Source organism: Sebastes fasciatus, chromosome 16 (assembly GCF_043250625.1).
Source record: "Sebastes fasciatus isolate fSebFas1 chromosome 16, fSebFas1.pri, whole genome shotgun sequence".
NCBI classification, from domain to species: Eukaryota; Metazoa; Chordata; class Actinopteri; order Perciformes; family Sebastidae; genus Sebastes; species Sebastes fasciatus.
Window position 1 is genome coordinate 29,905,820 of NC_133810.1, and position 25,592 is coordinate 29,931,411.

At 40.1% G+C, this 25,592-nt stretch overlaps 2 protein-coding genes across 2 annotated transcripts; both read right to left on the reverse strand.

Moving 5' to 3' along the window:
* Window positions 1–9,257: 9,257 nt before the first annotated feature.
* Window positions 9,258–13,019, reverse strand: LOC141752619 (zona pellucida-like domain-containing protein 1). The gene is made up of 10 exons (XM_074610670.1): window positions 12,818–13,019; window positions 12,406–12,626; window positions 12,115–12,299; window positions 11,820–11,892; window positions 11,286–11,383; window positions 11,023–11,103; window positions 10,783–10,951; window positions 10,599–10,698; window positions 9,617–9,637; window positions 9,258–9,385 (listed from the first exon to the last, which is right to left on the reverse strand). Exons 1-10 carry the CDS (start codon window positions 12,900–12,902, stop codon window positions 9,258–9,260), a joined length of 1,161 nt encoding a protein of 386 aa, XP_074466771.1. The 5' UTR covers window positions 12,903–13,019.
* Window positions 13,020–15,988: 2,969 nt separating this feature from the next.
* zpld1a (zona pellucida-like domain containing 1a) lies at window positions 15,989–25,506 on the reverse strand. The gene is made up of 11 exons (XM_074610608.1): window positions 25,274–25,506; window positions 24,671–24,784; window positions 24,155–24,375; window positions 22,528–22,709; window positions 21,808–21,880; window positions 21,264–21,361; window positions 19,763–19,843; window positions 19,479–19,650; window positions 18,464–18,566; window positions 17,949–17,978; window positions 15,989–17,008 (listed from the first exon to the last, which is right to left on the reverse strand). The coding sequence occupies exons 2-11, from the start codon at window positions 24,774–24,776 to the stop codon at window positions 16,833–16,835; spliced, it is 1,242 nt and encodes a 413-aa protein (XP_074466709.1). The 5' UTR covers window positions 24,777–24,784; window positions 25,274–25,506; the 3' UTR covers window positions 15,989–16,832.
* Between the last annotated feature and the right edge of the window lie 86 nt (window positions 25,507–25,592).

The window sequence follows — 25,592 nt, forward strand, 5'->3', positions numbered from 1 at the left end:
TTACCCACTTGCTAGCTTGCTAAATTGTTAGCCTCCGTGGGTTCTAGATGCCGGCAGTAACGTTAATGTTGCCGTTGCTTAGCAGCGGTGTTCTCGCGACTTAACCACTTGAATAACAAGCATATCGTGTACACGACTTCCCATGTTGTAAACCCGAGCTCACGAGTTTCATTTGAAGGCACCAATACATCCATACATACTTACTTATTAGCTATTAGGCTAAATAGAGAAACTGTACATGACTCAGCAGAAATGAATAGCTAATGGCTGCAGTAAAAGCGGCAGGGATTAAAACCTGTACTCTTAATTCAATTAATTAAGATGAATAAAAGAATGTGTAAACAAATTTATTAATGTCTATTTTTATTGTACAATCATTAAATGCTATTATTACTATTTCCGTGACTCTTGATGTCCTCCATAATAGCCTGCATTAAACAAGCAGAAACTCAGTATCGCTCTGTGAACAAAGTGGACACTTACTGTATAATATTATTGGTTGAGATGACACATTATGCAGGCTATGGTGTAAGACACTGCAAATCAATTCCTAGCCTGTTTGTTCTGGATAGATTCCTTTCCCCATACAGATTGCCCCCGTGGTTTATGTGCTTCAGACCAATGCAACAAAACACAATGGCTTATTTATGTGGAAATACATTGGCAGATAAGGCTACTGGAGCGAAGCCCCACCTGCTGCAGCAGAAGGGTATGTTTGTGGTGGTGTAGTGGTAGCCTACTGAGTAATTTAGAAATGAATATAATTCGAGATTGATGCATGACATGAAACATCATCGGTTGCTGCTGGTATTTATTCTACAATTTAAGGTCAGTGGCTGATAGAATAGTTATAAAAAGGTGTTTTAATCGTGCCCCCACGCTCACAATGTCAAGTGCCCCGAGTGTGGAATAACAACAACACGCCCAAAAGCCTTTGGTAATGAAAGCGGATGGCACAAATGTGATGCTAAGTAGGTCTGGTTGCCTTTTGCCCTATTTGTAGAGTAGGCTACTGTTCTCGTCATTAGCTCGTAGTTGGCAGAAGTTGGTATTTCTTAAAAAAGATATAGCATGCAGTCGTGTTTGATGTAAATTATCTTCTACAGCACACATTTGAAAGTCTACTTTTTGAATAAAAGATCAGGCTTTCGGTATCTCAAGCATCTTTCTGGGAGGATTACCAAACATGAAGGCAGCAGGACAGTGCAGTAAAGTGGGGCTTGCTCAGCAGAACAAATATAGCTCAAGCCTACTAAAACTGATAGCACATACCAATGGGGAAATTGAGCAGTATGTTGAGGAGAACAGGCGTGTAAGATGTATGTCGGATTATCACCTGTGTTGATCTATGTGGGAAATGTGAAATAGCCATTATGTCAAATTGTAAAATTGTGTTGGTTGTAGCCACCTTCCAACTAAAAGTGCCTCTGTTCACGAGGCTATCTTGTGTCGGCCCATTCCCTCTAATATCGCTCTGTAACTGCGGACATCCAAGTAGCCTATCAAAACTATGACACATCTTGTTTTTCGACCTAAATCACTTGAACCCATGGGTCCTGTTGGACTACCGCAGGCTAACTTCTCCCATGTGCACCTACTGAAGGCTTTTGAAAACTCAGAAAAATGTACAATTGGCACCCGAAGGCAGCTTTTTTTTTGCTCAACCTTCAATCCAGCGTTTTCAATAAAGCAAAAGTGAACTATTATTTAAAAGAATCCCCGTGTAAATCATTTCCAGAAACTGTGAAGGGACTCTCTGAACCCACAGAGGTTTTCTCCACAAATCTCCTTCCTGTAGGCTAATGCTGACTACTGAAATACCTTCGTGCTGTTGTGACTAGCTCCTTACCTGAGGGTATGTTAGAATAGTAAACTGCCCCCCTTAAACAGAGCGATGTTGTCTTCATTTTCAAGCAGTAAAAACAAACAGACGTTGGGTCCTAAATAAGAATAGGTTATTAAAGATATCATTAAATATATTTCATGCATGATGGAGTTCGGTAAGGCTGGATATGAAAATCACATGACATCACATGGCAACTTGTTAGAGGAATATTATAGGAATAATGTTTTTTATTAGGGGCAGCAGCCACAAACATTGGATAACATAAAGTTTAACTTTGAGAAAATATAGTATACAGTAAGATAACTTATTTATTCTATTCTATTGTGGACATAATATGGCATTTCCGAAAGTTGAAACCTCCACTGAAAGTAAATAAATAGATCGATAAAACTGATGGTTGGTGGATTCAAATCAAGATAATAAGGAAACAAATAATTTGCATCAAATCATTACAGCTTCTCCAGATGGACTCGTCGGAAGAATTAATAGAGTAAAACTGAATCTTTATTGATTATATTTAGCTTGGGGCTGATAAAAGTCAGTATTGTACCTCAGGGTATACTGTAGGTTAAATTCATATTTTATATTCTGGTAAAGCTCAAGGTCAGTAAATGTATTATGAGTGCTTTTTCAGGACTCTAGCAGCCAAGGTAGATTTCAATGAAATCTTTTTGATGTTAAATAGAATAGATTTTTTATGCTTTTCTCCGCTTCTCCCCAATGAGGAAATAATGCAATACTTTATTGGTTGCTGTATTTTGTATGCACACACAGAGGCCAAGGGGTCAGTTTTAAAACTGCACCTTTGGAGCTGGTATGCATTCAGGGACATTCAGCAGCGTGGGTTTTCACAGACAGCACCCAGGAGATTCAGTTAAAGCATGGCCTTTGAATTGAAGTCACACAAGTGGAACACTGGGTACAATTCAGCAGGCTGATAACATTTGGCATGGCCTTGATAAATAGCATTCAGAGTTGTTATGGTGAACATTTGGAAGAATGTGAAAAATCATAGCATATGGGGCCATTATTGTAGCAAAACTATTTGCAAATGTGTGTGGAGAAATGGGTAACTGCATCTCAGTGTGCGTTATTAGATTTGTAAATGTGTAAAAGAATCTGTAAATGTGTAGTGAGATTTGTGAACGTTTACAGGAATCTGCAAATGTGTGGTATTCAGATTTGTATAGAGATTTGTAAATGTGTAGACAAATCTGTTAATGTGTACATAGATGTTATTGGCTGAAAAGTCTCAGTGTTTTTAGGGTCTGATTGCAGTGGTGGAGGGCGTTCCTGTAGAGCATGACAGGAACGCCCACTGCTTTGATGAGCTTGTGGCGTACGGGAACGCCCACTTCTTCTTCTTTTCTACTTTCTCAATGCACAGCTGGTTCTGGCCGTTATTACCATATTACCATCGTCATAAAGACACAAAAATAGACAGCAGACAACAGTAAACCAAGACGAGCTTTATTCATATGTTATGACTCAGTCTATAGGTTATCTTGTGTATGTTATGTGAGGACATGTGGATGTTTATGGTGGCAGTTCAAGCACACATATTTGGATATTGTGATTTTTCTGCATAGCCACCTCACCTTCGGCAAAAAGGGCAGCGATACCCGAGATTTATTCAAGTTCGAATTGGTACTAATTATCTATATTAAGGTCACACTAAGCAATTAGTTAGATATAGTTTGTCCCACTTGTTTTAGCAACGTCACATATAATGGTAAATGGTTTAAGAATTTGAGCAAAAGTGAGTTAAATCACACCAAATGCAGTAAAGTTACTGGGTTCCTGTTCTACGTAAACCAATGATCTATTGGTTGCACTAATAACAAGACCCAAAATCCAGAGTCTCCGGTTTTATATCAACGTTACACCTGTTGAGGAATCGTGTCTGGTGGCGGCCTTCAAAAGGGACTCAAAAACCACATTACACATGTTCATTATTTGTAATATGTGTATGTTGTCTGTATGAAAGGTGAATCACAGAGGCTGGTGGAAGCCTCACTGTGGCAGGCAGGTTATTCAGAACAGGTAACAACCACCAGCCTGCTCCCAGCATATAGACCTTTTCAAACATGACAACATGAACAGTATAAATGGGCCTCTTTTTGTTTCCTAATGCAATGTTTGTTAATGCAGTAGCTGACAGGAAGTAAACTTGGGCCAAAGCTGTTTCCCTAGCAACAGAATAGCGATGAAAAGGCTCTCCTATATGTATATAGGAGCTGATAACAAGGGCAGTCAGGTGGTCAACAGAAGACAGACACTCAGTAGAGACATCTAGTGTACAGGTGTGGCATGACATAATACACAGAAAGTGCATCTTATTTTTCTTATTCTCTCTTACCTCTTTCTCCGCAGACAGACATTAAGAAAACTCAAGACTATGCAGAGACGATGCACTCTCGAACTGGGATTACTTTTCATTTTGCCATTCTATATTTGTGTGAATTGTGTAATATTAAAATGTTAAATGTTTTTTGTTCGCTGGGGATCCACTAGAACCTTTGCAAAGCCCTCTGGTATACACAGTTTACATTTCAAAAGTACAAACCAATGAAGCCTTTATTTTTAATTTAAACCCCCGGCAGAGTGCTTTAATTAAATAAAAGCCTGAACTTCCCATTCAACACACACAGGAGGGGTTTTGGGAGTTTGTTTTTGTGTAATACATATGCTGTATTAGAGGCATAGCTATTCAGCAGGTGAGAGATTATATGACTAGGCACAAACGAATGATTAAAGTGCCTCCTGCTGGTTCATCTGAGGAATTACTGTAGAAGGGACTAGCCAGATGGCAAGCAAATTTCAGTTTTTTTTCACTTTTTCGCAGACATAAAGGTGTTTTTCATCAATTCAATGTTTTATTTTCATCTTCGTATTACAATATTATGCACATAACAGATCTAGGTAGAATAAGACCAGATATGAGGAGAAGATGACCTGACCTGATCTGATCTTGATTCCTCAAATGAAGTCCATGGAATGACATTCATATAATTACATATGAAGCTATAGCTACTTTTGCACCTGGACATAAACACATATACTTGGTATGGTCAGGAGCTGGTTCTTCAATCTTATTAGAACAAAAATGAAATTTAGGCAAAGACACTGATCAGCCATAACATTAAGACCACTGACAGGTGAAGTGAATAACATTGATTATCTCGTTACCATGGCACCTGGCAGTGGGGGGGATATATTAGACAGCAAGTGAACATTTTGAACTTTGTGCTGGAAGCAGAAAAAATGGGCCAGCGTAAGGATGTGAGCGACTTTGACAAGGGCCAAATAGTGATGGCTAGACGACTGTGTCAGAGCATCTCCAGAACTGCAGCTCTTGTGGGATGTGGTCTGAGGAAGGACAGGGTCAGACCCGAGGCTCATTGATGCACGTGGGGAGCGAAGGCTGGCCCGTGTTGTCCGATCCAATAGAAGAGCTACTGGAGCTCAAACTGCTGAAAAAGTTAATGCTGGTTCTGATAGAAAGGTGTCAGAACACACAGTGCATCGCAGTTTGTTGCGTATGGGGCTGCGTAGCCGCAGACCGGTCAGGGTGTCGGTGCTGACCCGTGTCCACCGGCCAAAAGCGCCTACAATGGGCACATGAGCATCACAACTGGACTACGGCGCAATGGGAGAAGGTGGCCTGGTCTGATGAATCACGTTTTCTTTTACATCATGTGGACGTCAACGAGTTGGAGGTGTTGACTCGGCCTCCAAATTCTCCAGATCTCAACCCAATGGAGCATCTGTGGGATGTGCTGGACAAACTAGTCCGATCCACGGAGGCCCCACCTCGCAACTTACAGGACTTAAAGGATCTGCTACTGACGGCTTTGTGCCAGATACCACAGCAGACCTTCAGAGGTCTAGTGGAGTCCATGCCTCGACGGGTCAGGGCTGGCTACTCAATATTAGGCAGGTGGTCATAATGTTATAGCTGATATATGTTTATAATGGAGAGGGATGGGACAAAAACTGGAAAACTGCTGAGGTCAATGACCTCTCCAGGTCACCAGAGATCAGATACAAATTGCCTCCATGTCTGAAATAAAACTTTGGGGTATGTAGATTATACGCTGACACTTTTCATGCTTTAGTCATAAAATGCACAATTGGTTTGCCTGTCTGCCCCACTCTTCTCTCTCTCTCCCTCTCAGTAACTGAGCATCTCGCTGATAGAGTTTCCCTTTGAATCCGTGGTGCCGTTTTCAGCAGAACTGAATAGGAAAGTCCATCCCATTATTTTTCAGGCAGAGTCAAACAAAGCTTGTCATGTAGATGAAAGTCAACAGTGCCAGTAAGCACCCGGTCGGCTGAAGTTAGCAAATCCATGAGCTCCAAAACACGGAGCAAGATTGCCAGGGATGGAAGGTAACTGCATACTTAAGACTGCTGTATACTTCAAAGGTGCATTCTTGCAGCAGAGTTGTCACTTAACCTAAAAACATGTAGTCAGTTCAGAAAAGCTGTTTGCTTCACGACTCTCTCCGAGCTAATTTAACCAGGAAGCCAGTGAGAAAGATATAACCAAACACTCCTCGCCATTTACTTCAACGTTAGCAGTCAAACAAATGTGGGTCTCAAGTTTTTCTTCAAAAGGCAGAACAAATGTGTACTGTAGAAGATAATCCACATAATTCATTGTGACCACAGTTACTATCTTCTTTAATACAAATACTAACTTCTGCCAACTATGAGCATGACAACAACAATACGCCACCGCTTTCATTGTCAAAAGCTTTGGCCATGTGTATTGTTATTTTCCAGCATCCTGATTCCACAAAGCAGCTGGGTCGATATGTTCGTGAGAGCTTTCCCACCTCCTTTGTTTGACCAGCTGTTTTTGACTCCTAGTTATGACGGAGTGGTATTAAAAAATAAACCAGTGTTGTTTTTGTTTTTTTGTATTATTGAGTCCTCACAAAGGTCAGGTTAAAGAACAGGTTGTATAGAAAGTGACAGAGTCTGGTTTCAGTGATATGTGAACCTCCTTTGTTGTCTTAAGTCTGCTGTAAAACCAGATACATCTTCTGTATGCTTTAGGTGGGATTTAATGGGGTCATGGACAAACACAGATGAGTGGAGAATAGATACATGTCAGTCATTATCACGTGTTCTGGTGTTTGCTTCTTGCAGGAAATCTTTTTTCTTGGGACATAATTTTGAAAAATCTATCAGCTCTATTTATCTAATGCAGTTACCTCACTGAAAAACTTTCTCTTTTATTCACATCATTGTGAAATGAAATCACCAACAAGGGATGCCATAGGGATGCAGAAAAAAACTATTTCAAAGGTATTTTTCAACCTGGCTCTATTTTCCCATTTGTTGTGTTTAAGTGACTAATGGGGACACATTTTTGTTCTTAATATTGGTCCAGTATTGAGGGATGACAACCAGCAGCCACGAAACAAGCTGCGAGGGGCAAGTGAGCAGCGTTAATGTAACGTTACGTCCACTAAAAGTGCTTGTTGTTGCCACCAATAGGCTCAGATTGTTATTATAAGTGTCTGACAACATTATGAAAAGGAGCCTAAGGAGAAATAATATGTTTTTCTCAATCCCCCTCCTTATCATTATCAACTCTTCTAAGCAGCTCATGGTCCCCCTACAATTTGCTTATTGCTCTGTGAGCGGAACAGACAATGCCATAATAGCTCTTTTATACCTTTTATATGCTTCTGGAAGGCTGTAAAAACCCACGCATGACTTCTTTTTTGCAGATTTCTTGTCTGCTTTTATTACAATCCACCCACTGATCCTGGATGACAGACTGAAAGAGAACAACCTAAACTGATCACATGGATTTTAAATCTCCTCACGGGGAGATCCCAAAGGGTGAGGATAGGCAACACCTTATCAGAAGTGCATTTTACCTCAATTGGCACAACAGTGTTCTGTCACCACTGCTGGTTATTTTATTCACGGACAGTTGCTGCAGCAGATTCCCCCGGACACCATATTATACGTTTTGGGGATGACAGCGCCTAGGTCAGCCTGTTGGAGGAGCATGACTTCGAACATGGCTCAGTCCTACATGAGTTCATCAACTGGTGGAGGCATCACATCTGTATCTGAACACATCCAAGGAGACCAAAGAGCTGATCTTTGATTTTAGACGTGATCCCCACAACCCACTTAAAGCAGCAGCGGGTAGAAATCCGTTTTTTAAAGCCTGAAAACAGAGCCGTGAGGAGCTGCAGGAGTCTAGTTTTCTCTCAGAACACTTGAATTACAATATGCTGAAAGGTTATTATGGATTTTTTGCCAAATGATGCCAATATACTGCCTACTGCCACTTTAACACTGATTATAAAATTCTTACTCTATCTTACAAATACAGTGAAAGTTTTCTCAGTCTCAGGATGTGAAGGTTACAAAAGTATCAGTTATATAAAGTAACGATAATTGTCCAGGCAGATTGCTGGGTATTGATATTTAAATGTAAGAATATGAATTAATATGATGCAAAAACCTAACGGCACTCGGAGGGCGCAGACCTCCGCTCAGCTTGCGCCATCATCCACATGTATTTTTGTTTATGTCGAGATGCAGAGCATCATAAAACACTTCATTCAAACTGGACAGAAACAAAATAAAACTCAACTATACTGTCGTCCTAACTCTTTCCAATAATCACCAAGTGTGCTTTGGTCAAACTCAACTGTTATTGCACCGAGTTTAATGTGGAAAAACACCAAATCTACAATCCGGATCATGATCCAGATCGCCACCAAAAAATAATGGATAGTTCATTGTGCCACACCCCACCCCTCCAAAAAATGTAATTCAAATCCATCGCAGACTTTTGGAGTAATCCTGCAAATGGACAAACTAGCAAACAATAAAAAAGGTAATAAACAATAAAAACAATATATTGAACAATGACTTCACTCTCAAAACTCTTCACATTCTTTATTGTCAAACTTGGCTTGCAACATGTGACCTGAAAAAAAACATTGTCAGCGACAGTGTCACTAATTTAGCTTAAATTAGTTTAGATCCCACCTATTTAAACTCAGTAGAATACAATATGAATTACATTTTCTTCGTAGATTTGTACTCATATATTTAGCATTTTACACTACAAACTAGTTGTTTCTGTTATGCTTTTCAAATCCAAAGAGCATGAGTGCAAAACGCTTAAACTTTTCATCATATAATGCAGCATTTCTACTGCAACATCTCTTTGTGAAAAAAGTTCATCTTGCATTCCAAATTAGTCTGTAAAGTACATTTCTAGTACATCTAAGACCAAACAGGTGCATGCTACAAGAGAAAAAAAAAACACATTAAGAGTAACATTAAGCTGAGCATAGTTCTACACCATCAATTCATCCAACAGGTTAGCTTGTCCAGAGCGGTGCATACAGGGGCCTGCTGCTCTCCTTTAAAAGGGCCTGAGCCTCCTGTAGAGGACAGCTGCCACAGCTACAACCACGACGACGGCCAGAGTGAGGACGCCCACCGCTATCCCGAGACCCATCCTGGAGTCTGAGTCACTGCTGCTGGACACGGCTGCTCACAAAAACACAAACACGTTCATCACATCTCGACTCACACAGCATCGTCTTTCTACAATAATCAGGCAGACATGGCCTCTAGGCAATCATTGATCACTCACTAATTAATCATGGCTTTCACCACCATGGAGATTAGATGAACTATTTATATTCCTCTTAGAATAAAAATGTCATAATTTGGTGAACTAATAAGAAAAACATTATAAGGAATGAAACAGTATCTTACCTTCATCTTTAGATATCAGCGCTGAAAGAAAGAAAGAGATGAAAGGAGAAAAGTAATTAGTAGATTTAATGCTCATTTCTGAGCTATGACATATATTCAAACATACCAGTAGTTAAAGAGTCTGAAGTAAGCTTACTACTGCACAACATACATGTGTTGAGAGCTAGTAACCCTCACCAAGTACTTATCAGAGATATACTTAACAAAAGTATACTTAAGTATACTCGGCACATACTGGCAAGTATACAGAAAAGTCTAAGTATTCTTGCCTTATAGGCCTACTGAAAGGTATACTCGGCTTGTTGTTGTGGTTACTTTTTGATGGAGTAGCTTATTAAAGTGTATGAGGATGTTTCAATATGAATTTACTTCGATTCATCAAGAATGTTTTTTTTTTTTTTTAAATAATAAGTCAAGTCTCAAGTCACTGTGTGTGCGACTTCAGTGCAACTCGAGACTCGAGTCCCCGTCTCTAAGTATACTTGCAGTATAAAAACTATTAAACTAGTTATTTACTGAGAGTATACTGTAGTATAAAGTATAAAACTAGTAAACTATCAGTATACTTATAGTATAGTTGCAGTACAAAATAAAACTTAGGTGTAAACAAGTGGTGAACTCAAAGTTTATTATTCTTATAGGTAAAGTATACTTAAAAGTAGGTCAATTTAGTCCCAAGAAGTATAAGTAGTACACGGCTCCAGACAGATTTTGATAGTGAAGGTTTTTGACCCCTGATCTAAATGTTCAGATTGCATGTATCTGGTTGCACTTTGCATCTCTGATGTGATGTTATGATAATGAGTCATTGTGGTGCAATCATAAAATGTAATATTTCCAGTCAAGTGATTATTATAACATAACCTTGTAAACATTAGACATACAGCGATGTTTTAACTGTAACACATCACATCTTTTTATTTTACTCTTCATTTTGTTGAAGCCTCGTGATCAACATAGTTAACAAACAGCCTTTACTTACAATTCTCATTCCTGGTGACGATGGGAATAGCTGAGGACAGCGTAGTGGCTTCTGAAACGCCATTGGACTGAGCATCCCTTTTCCTCCTGTTGTTACATTGCTGCAGATGAAGGAAGAAGGAACGTAACTAATAACTGAAGAGGAGAAATGGCCTGGATGATTTTATTACTGATCCTTCACTGACCTTAAAGTCACCGCAGGTGCTGATCTCACAGAGTCTGGTGATGCAGTGCAGGTAGTAGGTGGACACCGTCTCGTTCTGCTGCTCTACGAACCTGAAGGCCGGGAACGAGAAGCGGGCGTGGTGGCTGTCCCCGTTCTCACTCATGGTGGTCATCTGATCCTTAGAGCACCTGTTGGACATCACAGTGTTGGCCTTATACGGACTTTGACTGTCTCTTCAGAATGAGATTTGAGGACTTACGAGACAAACAGGTTGAAGAAAGTGGAGTTGGTGGGTTGAGGAGAGAGCGAAGCGTAGCATCGGTCCATGAGGACATGGTACCTGGTTGGGGGGAGAACAATGGGCTTCAGAGGAAATTTGAACTAAACTTTGCGCAAGCGTATTTAAAAATAGGGGTAAAACTCAGAAAATTCCTTCATATTAACACGGTACATTGGCCTGGATTTTTTAAAGACTTTTCTGTCTTGTACATGAAACCAGAGTCAGCAGGTGGATGCTCTTACTGATTGGTCAAGTTGGCTGCTTTGACCTGGACAAAGACGTCAGTTCTCAGCTCTAAGCCCAGCGACGGTATGACCAGAGGAGTGATGTAGTTGGCATCCTGTCAACAGAAATGTTTAGTTCGTCAGCTGTAAATGCTGCTTATGATCCACACAGATTTTATACAGTTCATTTGGGACGCTTATTGTTTGCTGATTCTGGTTTGTACAGTGTGTGTGTGATGTTGTGTTCGCTGTGTTTCAGAGCAGAGTTGATTCAATTTGAAAGAAAGTGAGTTGAATTTCTGTATTGATAGTTTAGATGAATAAAATGCATAACCGACTTTTGCACTTTTGGTTGTAGATTCTACAATGAATGCCACTTTATATAATGTCTGTAAGAAAACTCAGTGGATCGTGTGGACATGCTAAATGTTGACATAACCAGTTACACTACTTACTTTAGATAGAACACGGCAACAACAAAGCACAAGCGGTGTTAGACTAACTGACTATACAGCCAGCACCTCATCATAACACATCTCTTTCTCAACTTACACTGAATAGTTCCATGCTTAAAGTACTGATGAAGCTTCCATTGTTGTCCCTCACCGCAATGGAGGACGCTGACCTAAATGGGACAAAGGGGTGGCGTCAGAAACATCCTACATGTTACTGACCACCAACAGAGAAGAATAGATGTGTACCACTTCATAAATCTGTGGATTGTCTATTGTCTATTGTCCATTGTCTATTTCCCTATTTTTTGAAGAGCTGTGTCTTGATCGTAGAGACATTTTAACATGCTTTCAAACTGCTACTGTTATTGGAGGAACACAAGCAGAGATCTTACACGTCCACCTGGGTGTTGTTGATGAGATACTCCAAAGGGTAAGCACAGGAATAGTAATATTTGAGCTCAGCGTTATAGGTGACGACCCCCTTGGTTGGATCGTGGGAGCGCACCACACCACTGACGTTAACCGTCTGGATGTTGGAGAAGTCGGCAAAGATCCCCGTGCCAGCTGCACTGGTGGTCTGAAGGCAACATAGTCAAGCACAGAGAAGAAAAAAGAAGGATGCTTTAAGTAAACATATGGATTCTCCCCTTATTTCACTCTCTTCTTGTCCGACCTCTACTAACCAGGAAGGTACTGCCACAAGCGTTGGTCATGTTGATCGGGAAGGTGAACCTGACAACAGGCGGGGTGACGGATTCATCCAAGGTTCCTTTACACTCTGGCTTGTCGAACAGGTGGTTGAGGATGAGCAGAGACTCGTTGTAGCCGGTGTAGACGACGGGGCAGAGCTGGATAGCCAGGCTAACCGAGGACGTGCCACATTCAACTGCGATGTCGGTGATTTCTATAAGAGAGAGGGAATGGTACATCATGAAATTTACACCTGTGTGGCAGAATTGCATTCCTTTAGAGGTCAAAATGAAATCATAAGCTTGACATAAACCATGCATGAGAACATGCCTTTTCAGGACCTGTATAGGAAGCTGAGAAGTGGCATAAAACACATGAGAAAAAGCTGAAGCAGGCATACCGTACCTGGACGTCTCAGTTCATTTTGGCATGCTAACTGACTGCTCTTGGCCACCATGGAGGCCAAGAAGAGAAAGCTAAGAAGCTTCATTTTTTGCCTTCCTTGGTATGGAGATATCTGTAAAAGCAAAAAGATGATGATGCATCAAAAGAAGCTGAAGTTTCTGTACATGTTATTGTTGTTACCTTACTTGCCACCCACCTTAACTTTCGCTGTCCTCTTTCTCTGCTCGTCTCCGGCTTTGAACAACCTATAGAGTTTGTGAGATTCTTATATATAGCTATGACACGTTTTCAGGATTGGACAGAAACAAGGTCAATGTTGTTTGGTGTGTCCACCTTAACTTTAGTGTTGGAGAACAATTCTTTGGAACAGGGTGTTCCATGGACCATACCTTGAGGGTGTTTAATGAAACCCTACACAGTAAGTCTTTATGGGCAGACCAGAAACAATGGCCTGCATCCTTTTCTTTAAAATAAAGATTCTCTTAAAACGCCAACATGAGACTTGATGAAGTAAGTGTTGAATCCCTCGGGATCGTACACAATACTCGGAGGCCCTTTTTAGGTGAGAGTCATTGTATTATCAATAACGGGGATATCGTTTATCGTGACCCGAAGACGATCCTGTGGGATAGTTCCACGTCCCAGAGGTCGCTGTGGGTACTGCACTTGGATGCTGTGTTTACATTGAGGAATCTTTTATGGAGGTCTACACAGTGGTTCACCAGTATCCAAGTGAGAATGGCACAAAGCAATCTGAATCATGAATTAAAGCTTCGGTAGGCAGAAGGTTTTTGGCATCATTGGGCAAATATTCCATAATAACCTTTCAGCATATTGTAAAAAGTTAAATTATCATGTCTTTTACATTATAAAGCAGGTTTCAGTGCTGTATAAATACTGTTAAACTATCAAAACGCTCAGTATACGGAGAAATACACTCAGCCCGTATTCAGAAATTGCACATTTGAAACAAGCCGTTAGGATTTCTGTCCATTTGTGATGTCACAAATGGACAATATTTAGACCATTACACGGTTTTAAACGTGACCATTCTAAATGTGTCCCCAGTTTATTTCCTGTTGCAGTGTATGTAAATAACATCAGCTGACAGGAAGTCAACATGGACCCAAACTGTTGCCTAGCAATGCAATTCCGTTGCAATTCCGTTGAAATGCACTAAAACGGAGTGTTTCTGACAGAGGGTGAATACAGGTATATTCATACAGACAGTATGAGGAAAATAAAGTGTTTTTTTTTTACATTAAAGCATGTAAACATGTTCTAGTAGAAACACAAAATACAAGCATAAACCTGAAAATGAGCATAATGTGTCCCCTTTAATGAAAACTAATGTTTGAATGGCTGCTGCTCAGTGTCACCATAGTTACACAGTTGCTATGGACTCATAGCTTTTTGTTTTCTGTCAGTGACACCAAAACACCTGAGAGGCCACATGTAAAGGCTTGAGCTTGGTTCATGTTGTCAGGGTGGAAGATGTCCTCCATTGTTTGCTTTTCCAACCAGTCACACTATCTAAGCCAGACCTTTAACAAAGGCCATTGTTCTGAATGGTGTGGCGCACCTGTGGAAACGGTTGAATTCAGCTTTACAGAAGCTGTTAATTCCTACATCCTGACATAAAGCGTTTTCATTCTCAAAGGGGAAATCTTCCACACATATGAATCAATTCCTCCCTCCAGTGTTGCGCTTCTTAACCCTCTGAGACCCACAGCAGACCCGTTTTTGTCTTTTTTTAGCGGGGTACAGGATGTCTTTAGAGGGAGACAGCAGGTCAACAGTAGATGTCACATAGAAGTGGTGTACATCATCTGAAAGCTGGGAATCTGAAGATTAAGTTGACATGCAGCTCAGCACTGTGTGACAAGTTGTTCACGTCATAAATTTGTAATTTGTTAATCAAAAACTAAATTGGACAGGTAAGCTAACATTACTGCCAAGCGTGTGAAACTCAGTCACGTTCAGTCTCGCGTGTGTCGCCTAACTGTTTTGACTGAAGGGTGCTTCATTGAGCTGTGAGTGTGACTATAAACTGAGTTCACTCCATCACGGGACGGTGGGAGGGCGTAGGGACCGGAATGGAATTGGGCCCATAATAGATGCAATTGACACTTCTTAAAGGTCCCATATTGTAAAAAGGGAGATTTCCATGTCTTTTATATTATAAAGCAGGTTTAAGTGTGATATAAATACTGTTTAACTATCAAAACGCTCAATATACGGAGAAAAACACACAGCCCGTATTCAGAATATACGGAGAAAAACACACAGCCCGTATTCAGAAATTGGGCGTTTCAAACAAGCCATTAGGATTTCTGTCCATTTGTGATGTCACAAATATACACTATTTAGACCATTACACGGTTTTAAACATAAACATTCTAAATGTGTCCCAGTTTATTTCCTGTTGCAGTGTATGTGAATAACATCAGCTGACAGGAAGTAAACATGGAACCAAACCATTGCCTAGCAACGCAATTCCGTTGAAATGCACTAAAACGGAGCGTTTTAGACAAAGGGTAAATACAGGTATATTCAGGCAGACCGTATGAGGAAAATAAAAGTTTTTTTGAACATTACAGCATGTAAACATGTTCTAGTAGAAACACGAAATACACGTATGAACCTGAAAATTAGCACGATATGGGACCTTTAAGGAGAAAAGATTTTGATTTGTGGAATTATTTTCCCTGGTTTTCAACCCTCAGGCAACATAGGTTGCCCTATTGCTAAGGTATGCCTGAGGGCCTTACTCGGGGTTTAGAAAAGCACCATCTGTGCATGTTTTTCAGGTAAAAATAGAAATTAATCTGTTTTTATATAATCTCCTTATAAAAACAGACTAGATGCTATTTAAAGATAATGCAACAAAGCACAGAGCTCTTTGTAGTTGAGTTGGAAATCCAACATTATCTATTATAAAGTATCTGGTCTCTATCAGGGGAGATTCATTGATCTTACGTCCGGTTTGTGCATATTTAAAGCAGCATGGTAACAATTTCATCATAACTGATCATGATGGTATTTGCGAGATTGATGCAAATATGAAATTGCTTCATTTTGTTTTATTTAAATAGCTCTAACCTCGTTATCATCCTTCTATTCGTTGACTAAAATTCTCCATTTGAGTTTATGAGGAAATTCATACTGTATGTTTAGAAATATGACACCATATATAGCAAGTTTTAATCACAAGTCAAAGTGCAATATGCACAATTGTACACAATTTGTACATTTCAGGAATAGATCATCAATGGTATTTTAAGAACACAGTTTGGGAAACTTATACACAATTACATCGGGTACATGTACAAGTAAAACTTAACAGTTTTATTGCTGCCACATTGCATAAACTATTTAAAGAGTGAGTGAGTTAACATATTTAGGTAGAACAGACCTGTCGATTGATTAATCATAAAACTACCTATCTAATATGTAGCAATATTAATAAATTAAAGATAGGCTAATTATTATATAAATATACTTTTATGTCAAGAAAACTTTAAGCTTAACATCCAAGCCTGAGGCTTTCTGTTAGTTCACTTAATCACTTAATCAAAGGTTTTAACTTTTAATTGTGCTTTTATATTTCAGCCTCTAAGCAGGAAGAGTTTTACCAACAGATTATGAACTATTATAACGTACTGTAAGTCTTGTAATTGATCACCCTGCAATTGAAAGCTGTATAGCTGAGGTATTGAATTAAGTTATGAGTGTCCCCGCTATGTGGGTCAAAGCTGCATGACAAATAATCACACGCAGGTTGAGGCCTAGCCTGCCACATGGTTGAAACACAAAGTACAGAACAACATATAAACATCCCAGCTTTACTTCTACACTAATGCACATTGTACAGACCTGTTAACAGTTCTCTAAATCAACATTTAGCTTTTATTCTCCTGTAAAAATGACTACATGCACCACATCGCGTCGCTCGCCCATCGTTCGGCGTTGTCGGTTGTAGAAGAGTGTCCGCAGTGAGTCGGCTTCACGGTGCTCAGTTGAAGGCCGGGTTGCGAACTCCAGACAAGGTGCTGACTGGAGCGCTTTTGCCTTTGAGGAGGGTGAGGGAGAAGATGAAGAAGCAGACACTCATGACGCCCAGGATGATCAAGCCCGAGATGAGAGCGCTCGTCACTGTGTTCATCTGAAACACTGGAGATTTCAGATGGGCTGGAGGAGCACAAACACAAAGAAACAATCAAATCCCTTCATATTTATAACACCTTTTCTTCACCTTGAATGCATTCGCATCATTCGCGTATTCGCGGGAATTGAAGTATTATAACTTGAGCAAGAAATTTGTGTGACGCGGTGTCGCAGAAGCCTACAGTATCAGCATTGAGATTCTCCTCCTGACGTCCTGACGTTGTTGAATCAGAAATGGAGGAAATAAATCTTGTATGTGTCTGTGGTCACCGAGAGTTACGATAGTACATCATATCTGTACACAGACCGGACCAAACTCTTTGTAGAAACCACAGACTGTTATATACGTAGACGATGTTATGTTGAGTGTTGACGGAGCAGCTATAATGTTAGCAAAGCCTCGCACTGATCAATCCAAACTCCATTCAGAAAACAAGCAATTTAAAAGTTGTTTGCTCGTCGTCTTGCGGACAGACCCGACAAAAGACGAATTCAGACTTTTTTTTACAAATTGGCTTCATTATGTAATCATTTCGGCATCCGTTTGATCCATTTATTGGTATTAAATCACAGTACAATCTGTTTATTTTGGGTTCATACCGCAGTAGCAACGTGATGACTGACAGCAACAGATGCTGCCTTACATACTGTGTGGGGGTCCGCACATATTCAGGTATGCAAGTCCTGATTGGCCGGCTACGTTTATGCGAAAATTCAGTTGGCGAAAGCGTGTACGTGATTGGAGGAGAGTATTACCCATAGAGTCCAGTACAGGGCTGCGCCTGTGCTCATAGAACTGGGGTTACAATATCGTAACCTTGGTGTAGCAAAATTAACTAATTAATGTGCAATCAGTAAAGGCTCATGCCATGTAACTCATGACATGCATTGAACATCGCAGGATAATAAGACATAATAGTGTAGAAGAGTATATGAGACATTTTCCTTCAAGTTGAAGGCTTACCCGATTGAGAGTTGTTGGTTGGCGTTTCATCTGTGAAAAGAAATACAAAATTGTAAAGGGCATTTAAGGATGACAGCAAGACATAACAATCACACAGTAATTTACTGCGCAATAGCGTGTGGTTAATATCTTGTACAGTACATGAGTCAACAGGATGCCTTCAGGCGTTCTCTGACTATCTAGGGCACCCGGATAAGTTCTCACGATCAGTCAACAAGTCATACTCGAGTACCGAGAGTACTTGCAGATATAAACAATTGATGGATTTCTTGGAAATCACAGCAAAGAATAATAAAGTGTTTAAAGTATTAAAATAGCATATCAGGTAGGAATGAAAAGGCTCCACAGACAGTAACAGTTCTGTTTGGATAACGTCCAGAGAATAGGGTGGTTGGTGGGAAACAGACACTGAGAAAAAGGAATAACAGAGGAGGAGGAGGGGGAGGAAGAGGAGGAGGAGGAGGAGGAGGAGGAGGAGGAGGAGGAGGAGGAGGAGGAGTGTTATCAGATCGTACCACTCCGAGTGATGATCGGCCCGGCAGTCAGGACGGCATTCCCAGATGCAGCGTTTGATTCCTTTCCCTCTAAGACGTCTCTCTTTTTCCTACTGCCACAGATCTATGCAAGAAAAAATTCTCATTATAATGTAATCAGGAGACATATATGGTAATTATGATCCATTAATGTCGCCTTCTTACATTTTACAAACCATATTTTTTTCCTTTTCTGAGTTATATTGGGAGTATACTGACAGAAGAAAGGAACCTGTTTCTATATATCATGCTACTTTTACAGATTACAAATAGCCCTCAGCTGCTGTCAATTAGGCCCCAATTACTAATTAATGACTAGAAATGTATGGATAGCCTGTCATTCAGACTTGGTAAATATTATTATTATTATTATTATTATTACTATTGAAGTATTCAGGTTATCAGCAGTGGAAGAAATATTCAAATCCTTTACGTTTATAAAATAAATACAATAAATAAATACAATAAATACAATAAAATAAATAAAATAAATAAAATAAATTAAATAAATTAAAAAAAATTTAAAAATTAAAAAAATTAAAAAAATTAAAAAAATAGAATAAAATACTCTAAGTCCTGTATTCAAATTTCTATTTAAGTAAAAGTACTAGTTCTAGTATTAACAGAAAAATTTAGTTAAAATAGAAAAAGTAACAGTACTCATACAGAATGTCCCAGTGTTATGTTGTTATTTTAAAATATTTGATTATTATTACTAATGTAAGGAGAATTCAAATGTACATTAGATGGAGCTAGTGTTCACAATTACATACTGTTGGGTCGTTTAATTCATAAAAATACATTATATTTAATGAGATAAGTTTTGTATGTGTTTGTATGTCCACCACCGATAATAATATTGTATGAGTTGCATGCTTCCCTCATGAAATTAAGCTGTAGATGGGTTTAAGAGGGATACTGACAACATATGTGTGGAGTATTTTATCCTATAATAGTTTTTCATGTTAAGTGTGAAAGTGTCCTTTGTTAGTCTCACTGGCATGAGCATCGGACAGTCATCTGCTCGACACAGTTTGGTGACGCAGTGCAGGAAGACGGTGGACATCTTCTGGTTCTTGTGCTTTACAAAGCGGAATACTTCAAAGGCAAAGCGGCCCATTTGGCTCTTCCCATTCTCGAAGACGGCGGTCTGCGGGTCTTTTTCACAGCTGGCTCAGGAAAGGAAAAAAACACAACGTGTGTTATTAGAAAAGAGGGGAACAGAAAAAAAATAAGAGCTGAACAAAAAAAATCATAGATCTGTTTACAAATTTGAGTTACCTAAAGAAAAGGTCGTAGCGGAGGTCGTCGTTGGGGTTTCCAGAGGGCGTGGTGTAACAGTAGTCCATTAGAACGTTCCATCTATTTAACATTAAAGATTAGTCAATCCAGAGTTATTGGATTAAAATGCAAATGAGATCATGTCAATTGCTCAATTGCTCCTGGTGATGATATTTGTGTTTTCAATAGATAGAACTATCTACTACAACCCTGTCTCATAAAAGACTGTTTTCACGTCGATCTGCTAAAGAAGGAAAGGTTCTCTGTGCTCATCTTAAATCTCAGTTTAACACATGTACCAGCAGGACGTTTGTGATGTTTGGAAGTGGTCCAATATGTAACTTTCACAAGTGTAGAAACTTGACGCCAGGGCACACACTGTACACTCACAATGCACTTTTCAAAAGGAGACATCGTGTGTCCAGCAAATAAACTTTTGAAATGAACAATATTATAATTCAATATGTATAAAAGAAAGACGGGAGACGGACGATACGCTCTGATTACTGTAAAAAGAGGAGAAAAGGCGCTGACGTTGGGGAATCGGCTCAGCGCTCTGCTCCAACTGGTGAAATTTCTGGTATGTCAGAAATTCATCCAACTGTGCGACGGCCGGTCGGGAGGAGTTAATCGGTCCTCACACCCCCTGTACGCTGCACAGTAAACGACGCCTGACCAAGCTGAAATTCGGTTTGACTTTAAAATGAGTCGTGCGGCTAAAAATTTGGGCTAAAATCGTACAGTGTATGCCCAGCTTTAGCAGAATGTATTTCCAACAATCAATTACATTACAGGTGATTATAAGTGCAAATAAGGAGGAAAGCAGGCCATTGATATCTGGAGAAAGCCACTCAGAAAGCTCTCAGCCACAGTTATGGGAAGTTCATGCTGTTTCACTATTTGTGAGTATGTAAGAGACTTTGTCAGAATTCATGAGATCACACAGAAAACAAATGTCTAAGATCAGAGACAGTCAGAAACAAGACAAGTCTTTCTCATCTGTGCACTGCATGAGTCATCAATAGGAAACACAAAAGTCCTTCTCGGGTGAGTAAAATGACACAGATAACAGCCTGATCCTTCCTCAGTTCTGAGTCGGGCTGCATTTCTCATTAAAAAAGTAATCCTTATAAGAAGTGTTATATAAAAATAAATAAATAATTGTTTTATTTTCCCTGTGATCTAGCATCAACTAAATATAGAAGAGATCAAAACTCCAGCAACACTTTATACTCTCTTTATACTACAAGTGCTGCTGGATGTTTGACCTCTGCAGACTTTTCCCTTTTCTCCATGCACCTTGGAAGTAGGTAGTGTCGTGCCAGATGTCCACACTCTGCTTCTACATCCCCTAAATACAGGTCAGTGGTGTTTGTTCTTCACATTGTGTGGTGTCATTTTACAGCCACGTGTAGCGTTCTACACGGTCAGTATGGGTGTGGGTTCTCTAACATTGAACTTGTACTAATCACATTATTTACATTCAAATAATCAGACTGACCTCCTATCCAGGTTACTCGCTCTTACAGCTGCAAACACCCGCGTCTTCAGGGTCAGTCCTGCCATGGGGATGGACAGCTGCTGAACGTACGATGAGTCCTGTACATAAAACCAACAATAGCATTTCAGCATGTTTTGTCACTCTTTCCTTTAACCCTGTTGTGAGTGGTTTCAGTTTCACTACACTTCATGAATCCCCGCTGTCATCTGGTTTCCATACTGTCCCATTTACTAGTGTTTTCTTCAAACTGACACGTGAATTTAGCGTTAAGCTTTGACATTAATTGAAGGTAAATTGAGTATAATCTTCTCCAATTACAGGATTAAAGGTAGTTTGCTGCCTACTTGGGCTACATAAAAGGGGTTGGTATCCTCCCCATCTTCTACATGGATCATCATTCTCAGAAATTGCTGAAATTCCACATATCTGCAGAGCTTCGTATGCTCTTTGATGCATGCTGACTATGTCATTGGTATATATAGTGGACATTTGTCTCCAGTGCAGCAAAATAACAGATATTTAGACTTGACTGATGTGAACTTACATTGTAAAGCAGTAGGTTCAACGTGCTGATGAAGGTACCGTTGCTCTCCTTCACTGAGATTGCAGCTGCTGACCTTCAATAAAGATAAAAAAACAAAACATCAAAGCTAAGAGCAAAGAGCGTTTTGAAAGGTGATTCCGATAAGTGACCTTTGTCTGATGCTGGCATTTGCATCTTTTTTTAAAATCTGAAAATAATTCTGTAAGCGTAGATGTTGCTTTACTTGATAATACTCACAATATTAATAAAGAATAACAACACTGTCAGCTCTGGGAGGAACCCGGAGAACCCGGAGTCAACCCACGCTAACACGGGGAGAACATGCAAACTCCACACAGAAGGACCCCAAGCCGACCCTCTTGCTGTGAGGCACCACCGTGCAGCCCATGTTGGATGGCATAATGATTTGAATTTGAATTACAGCCTCAGAAATGACCATCAGCACCTCTCTGATACAGACAGCAAAAACTGAACGGCATAAATTCTTACAAAAACTGTATTATTTGTTTCAGGCCTGCTGCAATGCATTGCATTATATTGTATAGTTACTCGTGGTATTTTGTCCACCCCCTGTATTTCAGCTGTAAAATGTCCCTTCATGTCTTTTTCTTGTCCCACCTGTTGGGCACACCAGTGTAAGATTTTGTATAGCTAGCTGATTCTCTGTAGCATCCCACTAAAGTCCTTTCAAACCAATTTAGAAGAGGAAGTGAGACTTACGAGGCCAGCTGTGTGTTGTTGACCAGGTATTCCAGCGGGTAACTGCAGCTGAACTTGTACAGCAGACCCGGCAGGTAGCTGATGATAGTGGGGGGATCCGGCGTGTCGATGTACCCTGATATGTTTCCAATCTGCACCAGCGACAAGTTCCCATAGGCGTTGGGTCCTTGAGCCGTGGAGACCTGGAGTGAACAACATCAGTGTTAATAGCTAGACAGGATATTCATCAGAGATATCTGCAACGTCATTTTGCACAGTCAAAACTCTAATTCAAGATATGTCATATTCTATTTTGACTAGGCAAAACTCTAATTTTAGATATCCGTAATTACACCAGTATGATTCAAACTGCTTTTGCCATTCATGTGTATGGGGTTTGTCATTACGGATATCCACAATTCAGTTGTGGATAGCCGTAATTCACATTGCGTATTTCCGCAACTGAATTATGACTAGTCATATGGGACGGGAGGAGAAGCTATTCAAACATACTATGTCTGCTGCGCTGCAGCTGTATGGGTTTATAAAGTGTGTCTGGAGACAATAAATCTACAACACGCTGTAAATTTCTACCACAACTCTCTAGTGAATGAAGCTCTCGTTGGCCACAGATTCCTCGATGATGAGCTCTTTTTCTATTTCTTGTCATTTTCTAACTATCTAATCCACAGCAGTCCCCGACCACTCGTCTCACAGTCGGCTGCACACAGAGACCGATGATATGTGTCCAGCTCAGAGGACTAAAGGCTGTTTGTGATTAAAATGAGATTGTAGCTCGTTGTCTACCTCACTACGGTTAGAAAAGAGCCCTCGTTGGTGTTTTAACAACTTATGAGTTATTGATCCGGGAAGTTTGAATCTGTGAATATCTTTTCCAACTTTACTGAACTATCCAAGTTAGCACTGTTCAGATCCTTTGTTGGGCCGATATCCAATGGGAAGCCTTGATGAGCAACGTCAAGCACAACAACTCTGACTAGTCATAATGAGGTTTGAGATATCTGTAACTGTTATTTAGGAGAGTCAGAACTGAACTACAGATATCTCTAACTGTCGTTTCGACTAGTCACAATGACGTTACAGATATAAGAATTCTGACTGGTCACAATGTAATTGTGTATATCTCTAATGTTAATAGTCAAGCTTAGCTATTAAATGTTAAAACAGCTTGCCATAGGGTAACACTCCTCCTCATGGCTCGCTATACTGACCATCTTTATCTTACTGTGGGCACACCGGACAGGGCTGATACCATCAGCCATACCACTGAGCATGCTAATGCACCTCACTAATCCCCAACTCAATCCCCTTTTTTATCTGAAAACTGACCCTCCAGGAATCGGCTCAACACTCAGCAAAAACATGAGCTTGCTCAGCAGAGGTTCACTTTAAACTCCCTTTAAAGTGTTTTAAGAATTGACAGTTTTCAGCAGGAAGTGTCTGCAATGCATGCCTCATTTCTGAATTCCATGTAGCATGATAATATTTTCTCAAAGCTATTGGTATTACAATATTTCAGAGAAGATAACTATAACAGCTAAAGCACCAAATCCAACTTCATCACCAACAGTGATGCTGACAGTAATACTGTACAACAAGCAACTATACCAAATCCTTCTCGTCTTACCACCAGGGCATTGCCACAGGACTCCAGCGTCGCCAGGCTGATACTAAAGATTACTACGGTGGGGAAGGTGTTGTTATTGATGAAACCGCGGCAGTGTGCGTCTCCATGGCGACCGTTGAGGGCCAGGTCAGTGTCTGTGTAGCCAGAAAAGAGGACAGGGCAGAAATTGATCTTGAGGGTGATGGTCTGCACCCCACAGTACACACTGATATCCCTCTCCGCTGCAAGAGACACACACACAGAGACAGATGCATACAGACATAAAATGAGTCACAAGATGTTTTTGTTATATAGATGAAATAAATCAAAATTAACTTAGGAAAGAAGTGCAGTTCTTGGTTAACAGTCAGAAACCATCATGTTAAATTTTGTTCAAATCATAAATCAGGAACTGGTTATTATCTCCTCTTTGGGATATGTTGCCAGTTTGAGGAGAACTTTACTTTAAAGATGTAAATTCACATGTAAATTCCATCCAGTAATTCTGAAATTAAAAAAAAGTGTTGAGTTCCTCACCGGGGAAGCGGCTGTGAAAGTTGGCGTCACAGTTGTATCCATTGAATTGAGCTCCGACTGATGAAGCCTTACTAAACAGTAAAAGAATCAAAAATATATGTTCCATTTCAGCACCTGAAACAGAGCACGAATTTGCACTTAATGTAAGAAATCCAGTCATCTGTCACACAGAAAGTGAAATCCATAATAATATTTCATTCTTTTTGCTGATAATGTGAGATTTTCCCAGAAGATTGCAGTTATCTCGCAACAGTTTGATTTCAGATGACCTTAAACTTTCATAAGTTTACCAACCAGAATCAAAGCAGACAAATATCACATGGAATTATCTCTGAACACCTGCAGCTTTGGCAGCAAAGTTATAAAAAATGATGCTGGATAATGTGCTGATAACTACAAGTATAATGGCTCCTGTGAAAACCTCTTATCACATAATCCTTGTCAGTCACAGATACAGAGTTTCAGTCCTGAGGAAACTGCTAAATTAAAGGAGTAATTGCTCTAAATTTGTAGTTAGCGTCTCTAGCTCTGACAGCAGACGGTGTCGTTCCTGACAGCTATAGAGGTAAAAAAGCAGACTCTACGAGAAGCACGACCACTCACCCTGGTTCCTGGAAGCCAGCGCGTCAGCGGTTCTCCATAAGCTTGGGACAGACGATGGAATGGTCCGCACAGCATCCCTACCCGACGACTAGAAACAGGACTCGGGAGCAGGGGGGGAAAAGGGATCCTACACATAAGAGATTCATTATTTGAACATGTCAACAAAAAAAGGGCTGTCCAGAGTGAACATGGGAAAGTCCATCAAATCTGAATGTGTTATACAAATCCTTTCACGTTCGCAGAAACATGAGGAGGTTTTGAAGTTTCCCACTCATATCCTTTCGGCCCAATCTGGCTGTGTCACCGCTCACAAATGGTT

What these genes read in the sequence shown, in the direction of transcription:
- zpld1a (XM_074610608.1), bottom strand. Translation starts at nt 24,776, where the DNA reads ATGGAACATATATTTTTGATTCTTTTACTGTTTAGTAAGGCTTCATCA. An exon ending in AACAACACACAGCTGGCCTC is followed by an intron (nt 21,881 to 22,527) that starts GTAAGTCTCACT and finishes TCTTTATTGAAG; the next exon opens with GTCAGCAGCTGCAATCTCAG. An exon ending in AACCAACAACTCTCAATCGG is followed by an intron (nt 17,009 to 17,948) that starts GTAAGCCTTCAA and finishes GTGCTCCTCCAG; the next exon opens with CCCATCTGAAATCTCCAGTG.
- LOC141752619 (XM_074610670.1), bottom strand. Translation starts at nt 12,902, where the DNA reads ATGAAGCTTCTTAGCTTTCTCTTCTTGGCCTCCATGGTGGCCAAGAGC. An exon ending in TTCTTCAACCTGTTTGTCTC is followed by an intron (nt 10,952 to 11,022) that starts GTAAGTCCTCAA and finishes GATGTCCAACAG; the next exon opens with GTGCTCTAAGGATCAGATGA. An exon ending in GCTGATATCTAAAGATGAAG is followed by an intron (nt 9,386 to 9,616) that starts GTAAGATACTGT and finishes TTTTGTGAGCAG; the next exon opens with CCGTGTCCAGCAGCAGTGAC.